General features: G+C 36.5%; 1 protein-coding gene across 1 annotated transcript; it reads left to right on the forward strand.

The window, feature by feature from the left end:
- Positions 1 to 7592: 7592 nt before the first annotated feature.
- On the forward strand, positions 7593 to 10240 carry LOC108464838 (cytochrome P450 81C13-like). Its single transcript, XM_017765114.2, has 2 exons — positions 7593 to 8703; positions 9344 to 10240. Exons 1-2 carry the CDS (start codon positions 7807 to 7809, stop codon positions 9968 to 9970), a joined length of 1524 nt encoding a protein of 507 aa, XP_017620603.1. The 5' UTR covers positions 7593 to 7806; the 3' UTR covers positions 9971 to 10240.
- The last annotated feature ends 310 nt before the right edge of the window (positions 10241 to 10550 follow it).

Below are 10550 nucleotides of genomic sequence, written 5' to 3' on the forward strand. Positions count from 1 at the left end.
TATCTCGATTGCCCCATATAGGATGTCTCTGACGGAGTTAAAGGAGTTAAAAGTACAGTTACAAGAATTAATGGGAAAAGGTTTTGCGAGACTGAGCTATTCCCTGTGGGGTGCTCTGGTACTTTTTGTGAAAAAGAAAAATGGGTCGATGAGGTTATGTATAGACTACAGACAGCTCAACATGGTGACGGTGAAGAACAAGTATCCCTTGCCAAGGATCGATGATTAGTTTGATCAACTAAAGGGAGCCACAGTGTTTTCTAAGATAGACTTGAGATCCAACTATTACCAGCTAAGAGTTAAGGAGCAAAATGTGCCAAAAATTGCGTTTCGGACAAGATACGGGCACTATGAGTTCCTTGTCATGCCCTTTGGCTTAACAAACGCCCCCACCATGTTTATGGACTTGATGAATCATTTTTTTTGGCCATACTTGGATAAGTTCGTAGTTTTTTTTATCGACGATATATTAATTTATTCTCATAATGAGAGTGAGCACCCGGAGCATTTAAAAATCATTTTTAAGACATTAAGAGATAAGCAGTTGTATGTCAAGTTTAGTAAAAGTGATTTTTGGCTCCGAAAGGTTGGATTCTTGGGAAACATCGTATCGGGCAATGGAATTAGAGTTGACCCGAGTAAGATCTCGGCTATTGTTGAGTGGAACTGTCGAGGAATGTATCAGAGATTAGAAGCTTTCTAGGCTTAGTGGGTTACTACAGACGATTCATTAAAGGATTCTCTATGATTGCTACTCCGATGACAAGGTTGCTGCAGAAAGATGTCAAGTTCGAGTGGACGAAAAAATGCCAACAGTGTTTTGAGAAACTAAAGGCATTGTTGAATGGAGCTCCAATTTTAGTGCAACCGAAACCAGGAAAAGAACTTGTAGTGTATAGCGATGCATCTTTGAATGGATTAGGATGCGTACTCATGCAAGAAGATAAGGTGATAGCGTATACCTCGAGACAACTGAAGCCCCATGTGAAAAACTATCCGACTCACGACTTAGAGTTAGCCGCCATAGTGTTCACACTGAAGATTTAGAGACACCATCTATGTGGTGAGAAATGTCAGGTATTCATTGACCATAAAAGCCTAAAAATACTTGATGACTCAAAAGGATTTGAATCTACGGCAACGAAGGTGGCTGGATTTGATTAAAGATTACGAGTTAGTAATTGACTATCATCCAGGAAAGGCGAACGTTGTCGTTGATGCATTAAGTAGAAAGTTATTGTTTGCCTTGAGAGCTATGATTACTTAGTTGTCTGTAATCGAGGATGGTTCGATTCTAGTAGAGTTGAAAGCTAGACCTATGTTTCTTCAAAAGATTTGTAAAGCTCAGAAGAGTGATGAAGATTTGCAAGCCAAGATGACTCAGTGTGAGACAGTTGACGAATCAGATTTTTGGATTAGTACCTATGGTTTTTGATGTTTCGAGATAGGGTCTGTGTACCTAGAGATATAAGCTTATTGGGAAAATTCTTCACGAGGCACATAGTAGTTGTATATCCATCCATTTGGGGAGTACTAAGATGTATAATGACTTGAAAAGATTGTATTGGTGGCCGGGCATGAAAAGAGACATCTCCAAGTTTGCGTAAAAATGTTTAATTTGTCAGCAAGTGAAAGCCGAGCACCAAGTACCTTCGGGTTTACTTCAGCTTGTGATGGTTCCCGAATGGAAATGGGATCGAATTACCATGGATTTTGTGACAGAATTGCCATTGTCACCTAGAAAGAAAGATACTTTTTGGGTCATAGTTGATCGACTAATGAAATCAACTCATTTTGTTCCGGTGCATACCGACTACTCACTAGATAAGCTAGCTGAGTTATATATTTCTGAGATTGTGAGACTTCATGGAGTTCCTTTTTTGATTATTTCGAATAGAGATCCAAGGTTTACTTCGAGGTTCTGGAAAAAGTTACAAGAATTTTTAGGGACAAAGTTGAATTTTAGCACGACTTTCCATCCGCAAATTGACGGTCAGTCGGAGAGAGTAATTCAGATTCTTGAAGACATGTTGCGGTGTTACGTCCTAGAATTCCAAGGCAGTTGGGAAAACTATTTACGCTGGTAGAGTTTGCCTACAGCAATAGCTATCAATCGAGTTTGAAAATGCCGCCTTATGAGGTCTTGTACGGGCGTAAGTGCCGAACGCCCTTATATTGGACTGGACTCAGAGAGAATTAGATTCACAGTGTTGACTTGCTCAAAGAGACTGAAGAGAAAGTGAAGGTGATTCGTGACTGCTTGAAGGTTGCTTTGGATAGACAGAAATCCAACGTGGATTTGAAACAAAAAGAAATTGAGTTTCAAGTCAGTGATAAGGTGTTTTTGAAAGTATCTCCATGGAAGAAAGTCCTCAGATTTGGTAAGAAAGGAAAATTAAGTCCGTGCTTTATTGGACCTTATGAGGTGACTGAGAAAATTGGACCGGTAGCTTATCGACTAGCCTTGCCATCTGAATTAGAGAAGATCCACAATGTTTTCCATGTGTCGATGTTGCACCGTTACCTTTCTGACATTTTGCATGTTCTTTCTCTAACAGAGGTTGAGATTCGATCAGACATGACTTATGGCGAAGAGCCGGTTAATATCTTAGCCTGAGAGGTTAAGCAATTGAGAAATAAAAGTATAGAACTCGTGAAAGTACTGTGGCATCGACATGGGGTTGAAGAGGCCACATGGGAGCCTGAGGAAATTATGAGAGACCAATACCCAAACTTTTTTAACGGTAAGATTTTTGGGGACGAAAATCCCTAAGGGGGAGTATTGTAACAGCCCGATTTTTGGCTTAGTCGGAACAGTGGTTTCGGAACCACTAACCCAAAGTTGGAGAAATTATTTTTAATATAATTTTATGTGTTATAACATGTTTATATGAGTACATGAAAATTTTGGTGAAATAATTCTAGCGATTGCATGCTTAATTGCGAAAAAGGACTAAATCGCATAAAGAACAAAAGTTTTATTTTTTCTAGAAAATGGTGTTAAATAGCTAGACAATCATAATTAGGGGTCTTTAAAGGGAAAATAGACCCATTTCAATAAGGGTGGTCAGCCATAGGGACAAAGATGAATAAAAAAAATCAAATTTGGTGAAGTTGGTAGCCTATTTTGATTAGAAAATAAGATTAAATAAAACAAAGACTTCATCTTTTTCATCCCTTCTTTCACCACCGAAAATTTTAGCCATTTTAGGGGTTTTGGAGCTTCAAAATTTCAGCCACTCTTTACCCTTACAAATCAAGAAATACGAAATCCAAACTTAGACCGGGGGAAGGCCAAGAGACTAAATCCAACTAGCTGCCCACTTTTTGTATACCGAGGTAAGTTGTACGTAAGTAAGGTAACTTTATCATTATTATGTGTTGAATGATTTATTTTGCATAATATGGTTGAATATGATTATGAATAATGCATGATGAAATTAATGCGGTAAATTCTCGGTTGAACCTAGGAATAGATTAGATATCCATGCTATGACATTTGGAGGATATGTGTGCCAGTGTAAGACCATGTCTGGGACATGGCATCGGCCCCGATATGTGTGCTAGTGTAAGACCATTTCTGGGACATGAAATCGGCCACGATATGAGAGCCAGTGTAAGACCATGTCTGGTACATGGCATCAGCATTGATATGTGCACTAGTGTAATACCATGTCTGGAACATGGCATCGGCCACATTATGAGAGCCAGTGTAAGACCATGTCTGGGACATGGCATCGGCGTTGAGATGAGAGCTAGTGTAAGAACATGTCTGGGACTTGGCATAGGCCTCGACATGTGAGCCAGTGTAAGACCATGTTTAGAACATGGCATCGGTAATTCACTCTATTGTGTAAAGCTTGTCAGATATCTTTTAGTATTCCAAATGCTTTCACGGGTTATTTTAAAAGCTTATGTCAATGGTATGGAATGGTATAATCATGTTGTGAGTGATACAGGTTTTTATTCAAAACTCATAAGATATGAGTCTAGTTATGTTGCCTTGATGGTAAGAATGACATGAGTAAGTTCTAGCTATGAAAATGATCTTGGGACGATATTGAAATCTTTGGTTATACTTGTGATATATATATATAAGCGTGTAGTGATATTTATCCATGTTCACTCAATAATGTTGTATTGATTTATAATATGCATGGTTGATGTTATTACTTATTTATATGCAACTAACTAAGCTTTATGCTTACTTCCTCTCCTTTTTATTTTCTTAGTGCCGCCAACCTAGTAACGAGGATCAAGGGATATTGGAGACATCGACCACACTATCACCTGAAGCTTTTGGTATAGCTAGTTTAAATGTTTTGATTGTGGAATATATAGGGACTTGAATATTTTGTTTAGTGTCTTGTTAGTTTAGCGATAAGTGTTGGCTCATATGATGGATATGATATTCATTTTGTATAGGCCATTAATATTGGCTAATATTGATTATTATTAAATGCATTTGATGCAAATTTCTCATGGTTGTGGTTGATTTGGTTATATGTGTTATGCTTGGATTGGTTTTGGTTGATATTGTGTAGGTTGGTGCAAGTAAAGGTGGCAAAGAGGCTTGGTAAATAGTATTATTTTTGTCCACCTGAGCAAACACACAAGCGTGTGTCTAGGCCGTGTGTGACACACGGTTTGCCCCACGGGCATGTAGTCCGGCCGTGTATCCACTGCACCTCAATTTTACAATTCAGTATGCATGGTAGTAAACACACGGGCAGAGACACGGCCGTGTGTCTCAGCCGTGTGAAGGACACGACCTAACACATGGGCGTCTGCCTTGGTCGTGTGCCCTTATTTGGTTGATGACGTTAGAAACAGAATGTCAAGGTTTTTGTACACGGGCTGAGATACGGGCGTGTCATGGCCGTGTGAGGGACACGGGCCATGGACACGGGCATGTCATGCCGTGTGAAAACCCCTGTAGGTTCGAATCGAGAAATAAATCCACACGGGTTAGTGACACGAGCGTGTCCAGATATGCCTAGACCGTGTGAGCTACACGGGCCTTCAACACGATCATGTTAAGACGACACACGGGCGTGTGCCCTGTTTACATTAAAATTTTTTGAAGTTTTCTAAAGTACTCAGTTAAGTCCCGGATCTTTTTCGAAGCGTGTTTTGGGCCTCGTAGGCTCGTTTTAGGGACTCTATGTTTATTTTCAAAAAGTTTTAATTTGGACGAAAATTTATGGCACAGAAATGTTTGTAAGCATGTGTTTAGGTACGGTAACACCTCGTATCCTCTTCCGTCGTTGAACTCGAGTAAGAGGTGTTACAATTTTGCATGGCTACTTATTTACAAATCAAAATGAACCATATCGAAACTAGACTATGCATGCCATAGGTATAAGATTCAAACTTCAAAAGTACCGAATAATGGTCGATAATGTGACGATGATCCTAGACGATCCCCGAGCTCAAAGCTAGCTTTTTATATCTATAAAACAATGAAAGAATGCATGAAGTAAGCTTTGAAAGCTTAGTAAGCCATAAGAAAATAATTCATTACAAGAAAATGTATAATTCAATTTGAATAAGTGAAGTTTAACTAGTCTCATACACACATACGATCACTTTTCTCATATAAATTATATCTTTTCACATTAAGTACTACACTTATCTTAATTCTTCATGAACTTATAAACTTCTCACATACCTGAACCATTTAGCTCCAATTCACATTCGGCCTCGACTTGGCCGTGCCCGTTGAACCATTCAGAATTTTTAAGGATACATGGAAATCATATAAAGCTCATACAATGCCATATCCCGGATATGGTCTTACATGTTAACATATATCGATGCCACTGTCCCAGACAGGGTCTTATACGAATCATATGCAATGCCAATGTCCCAGAGATGGTCTTACATGTTTTATCACTTCGATGCCAATGTCCCAGACATGGTCTTACATGAAATCACATCTCAGAAATCCTAATGTCATGACATCAGTATCCTATACATTTCCTAAGGTTCATTTAAGGCTTTCTACTTCGTAATTAAATCAATTCAGGCACAAAATTAATCATCCAATGCTACCAATTCGACAACATGTCTATATGTAAAAATCAATTCAAAAATATATAAAACATATACATTTGCATTCAAAAACACTTATTTACTTATGAACTTACCTTGTACGGAAACGAACGGATCGGAACGACTATTCAACAACTTTCGACTTCCCCCTATCCAAATCTGATTTCTTCCTTTCTTGATCTAAATAAATTCAAATTTAACTTATTTAATTACATGTTCATTTAATTTCATCCAAAAACACATAAATAGGCATTTTTCACTTTAGCCCCTAATATTTCACATTTTCTCAATTTAATCCCTATTTCAAAACAACTCAAAATACACAAAATTTCAACATGCTCATGTTAGGTTGAATTTTCCCTAGGTCCCTAGCAGCCGATTAATTCAATTTATTTCACATTTAGACCCCTAAATGTTTCAATTTCACAATTTAATCCATAATAAGCATTTTTATAAAAAAAAATCACTTAATTAAACATAATAATCTAACATCAAACTCTTATAAACCATCATCAAACAACAAAAAGCTTAATTATTCATCAATGACATTTCATGAATTCATCAACCAATCCAAAAATTAAGGCATGGGCTAGCTAAAAGACGAAGCAACGATCTCAAAAATATAAAAATTATCAAAAACCGAGCAAACAACATACCTAAATCAAGCTCCCTAGGTGCCGAACTTAAAAGCTTCAACAATGGATTCTTTTCTTCTCACATTAGGCCATAAAAGATGAACATGCATGATGTTTTATGTTTTGTTTTATTTATTACATATTAATATACTATTTACCATTTTAACCTTTATAAATTAATTTGAAAACCATATAATATAAGCCCATAACCGTCCACTCCATTGTTTAATGGTCAAATAACCACATAAGGACTTCACTTTTAATTAATTAAAGCAGTTAAGCACTTTAACATATAACATGCTACTTTTATATTTTACGCGATTAAGTCCTTTTATCAAATTAAGCAACCAATCGATAAAACTAAAATACTAAATTTTCACACATATAAATTCACATGCTGTAAACACACAAAATAATATAAAAATAATTTTACAACTTCGGGTTTGTGGTTCCGAAACCACTGCTCCGATTTAACTAAAACCAGGCTGCTGCATTAACCATGAAGATTAATGGTGAGATAGAGGTGTTTAAATGCGACTATAATTCTTAAGGTAAGGGATTAGATAAAAAATTAAAGAATGAGAAAATAAAATTTATTCCAATATGACAAAATAAAAATTTTCTTGTAAAATTTTTTATGCGTTGCTTGAGAAATCGGAGTCACCTATTAAATTAATTTTTCTCTCCTTAAATATTCATATTTTTTACGATATTTTAAAAAATACATGCGAGATGAAATCGGTGACACTTATTAAAATAATTTTTTTCTCTCCTTAAATATTCATATCTCTTACGACTATTTAAAAAAATACATATTGTCGCAGTCTATTCCAATAGTAGCACCCAAGAAATATTATTATTTTTGTAAAATGCAATAAATGAGTCATCATTTGGGTGGTTCTGGGTCTAACCGCACTATGTCTATCTACTCAAGAATTTGATGCTATAATATGCAGGCCATGATTTTTTTTATTTAAGTCAATAGTGATTTGTTTTTAGTCATTTTGGAAAAAGAAGAGCCTACACTATGTCTATCTACTCAAGAATTTGATGCTATATAATTTCAGGGCCTCACCCTCTTTCTTCAGTCATTGTCTCTAAACAAAGCGTTCTTCATATGGTTTTCCTGTTTGTTTCCATGGAAAACCTGTACCATTACCTTGTAATCATCTTATTCATTCTTCTCACCATCAAACTTTTGACTCATAAAACCAAAAATTTGCCTCCCAGTCCCTTTTCTCTGCCAATTATTGGCCACCTTCACCTCATCAAAAACCCACTTTACCAATCACTGACCACGTTATTATCCAAATATGGCCCTGTTTTATATCTCAAATTCGGTTGCAGACATGTCCTTGTTCTTTCTTCTCCTTCTGCTGTTGAAGAATGCTTGAACAAGAATGATATAATATTTGCAAACCGGCCTCGGACTATGGCTGGGGATCTTATGACGTACAACTACACTACTTTCGTTTGGACTCCTTACGGATCACTTTGGCGGAACCATCGCCGTCTCAGCGCTGTTGAGATCTTCTGTTCTAACAGCGTTGAAAAGTTTTCTTCCATACGTGAAGAAGAAGTTGCGGACTTTGTTCGTCGCTTGTTTGAGGTCTCATCAGGCAACGGCACCCAAAAGGTGGACTTGAAGTACTTGTTTTGTCTCTTGATGACGAATGTTATGTGGAGGACGGTGGCCGGAAAACGTGGGGTCGAGGATCCTAAGGAAGTGGAGGCAGAAAAGATGTTCTTCACGGAATTTAAGAGCTTGTTTTTTCCGAGCCTAGGGACCAACATATGTGATTTCTTCCCAGTTTTGAGGTGGATTGGTTTCCTAGGGATTGAAAAGAAATTGAAAGAAATACATAGGAGAAGAGATGAATACCTTGAGAATTTAGTAGATGGGATAAGATTAAATAAAAGTAAGAAGAATATTTCGCTGATTGAAAGGCTTCTGTCTCTTCAACAAGACGACCCTGACTTCTGTTCCGATCAAGTCATCAAGACCATGGTTTTGGTAGGTTGCAATTTGCTTTCCAGTCTTCTATATCAACTTGTTTCTAAATTTTAAAATTTTAGCAAGTAGCATTCAAATTCATTGACTATGGTTTTGGTAGGTAGCAACTTGCTTTCTAGTCTTCTATATGTTGTCTTTAAGGGTATTGTGTAAAAGTAATAAGTTATATGCGTTATTAGAAGATTTTAAAAATAATAGTCAAAATTTTCAAAATACTAAAAATACATGATTAATCATATATGGATTAATAATGGAATTTGACAGTAGAATTTGACAGTAGAGTATCAGGTCGAGTGATTTTTGTCCACCCTAACACAACCTGATGCTCTACTGTCATGTTCAGACCTTAACCTCGACCCAACTCCAACTTTAAAAAAAATGTAATTAATAATATTTTTTCTGTTTTGAGTGGCAGAACTGGGTACATTAAACTTTTCATATGCCTTTATTCGAATATATGTCACATAGAGTTGTTAAACATTAATTCCCAAAAAATAAAATGTCCGAGTAACATAAAAAAATGGGTTTAATACTGATATGGATGATATTTGTTTGACAGTTTTCGTTTAAGTTATGAGTAATCTACCAAAGCAAAAAGTAGGAAACAAATTATCTATTTTCTGACATTGGCTTGCAACAGATGATGTTCATTGCAGGAACTGAATCTACGGCTATTACAATGGAGTGGACAATGGCACTCCTGCTGAGTCATCCAGAGGCTTTGCAGAAGGCAAGAGACGAGATCATTCGCCATGTTGGAAATGAGCGCCTGCTAAATGAATCAGATCTTCCCAAACTTCCATACCTTCGTTGTGTTGTAAACGAGACACTAAGGCTATATCCCGCAGCACCGCTTTTATTGCCTCATTGCCCATCTGAAGATTGTGTGGTGGATGGATATGAGATACCTAAAGGCACAATGCTCTTGGTCCATGCTTGGGCCATCCAAAGGGATCCTAGCATATGGGAGGAGCCAACCAAGTTCAAGCCTGAAAGATTTTATGAGGGAACTTTGGAAGACAAGGAAGGATTGAAATATCTTCCATTTGGACTTGGAAGGAGAGCTTGTCCTGGCAGAAACATGGGCTTACGGTCCGTTTTGTTGGCAATTGGTGTTTTTATACAATGCTTTGAATGGGAAAACGTAGGGTCAGACAAGGTGGATATGACACCAAATACTATTGGATTGACTATCCACAAGGCTAGGCCATTGGAGGCTTTGTGTCGCCCACGGCCTGATGTGATTAAACTTCTCTCCCAACTTTAGAGCGTCCAACAGTTTGAGATTCTACCTATAATAAAGTGCTACACGCATTGCCCTTCATCGTTTACTGGTATCTATCCGATTCCAGATTAGCCATTTGAACTTTTTTTAAATGGCATATATTATGCACTTGAGCATTTAAACTGTTTTGTTTTGATATTTAGATTGATGCTTCTATCTGTTGGAACATTTTTAAATATTTATAGTATTCTAATAACTATAAATGAATGAGTGTAATTAATTAAAAATAAATATTTTAGTTATTGGTAAAAATTATATCATTTGATTTTTGAAAATAATTATAACTATTCAAACAATATTACAGATTACTTTAATAGTTATAAAATTAAATGAGTAATTATTATTATTTATTTATTCATAAAGACACCTATTGAAAGATGTCTTTATGAAGAGATATGAAGATTCTTATAAATAAGAATGTGATTTCATTTGGAAAACACACAGACAAGTTTTAAAAGTTTTTTCTATTCTTCCTCATTTTCTAATTTTATTAGATTGTTTTACAAAGAGTTACTGCAGAAATTCTTTGTAGAAATTGAGTTTCTTGTTATACATTGCTTAG

This window comes from Gossypium arboreum, chromosome 3 (assembly GCF_025698485.1).
Source record: "Gossypium arboreum isolate Shixiya-1 chromosome 3, ASM2569848v2, whole genome shotgun sequence".
NCBI classification, from domain to species: domain Eukaryota; kingdom Viridiplantae; phylum Streptophyta; class Magnoliopsida; order Malvales; family Malvaceae; genus Gossypium; species Gossypium arboreum.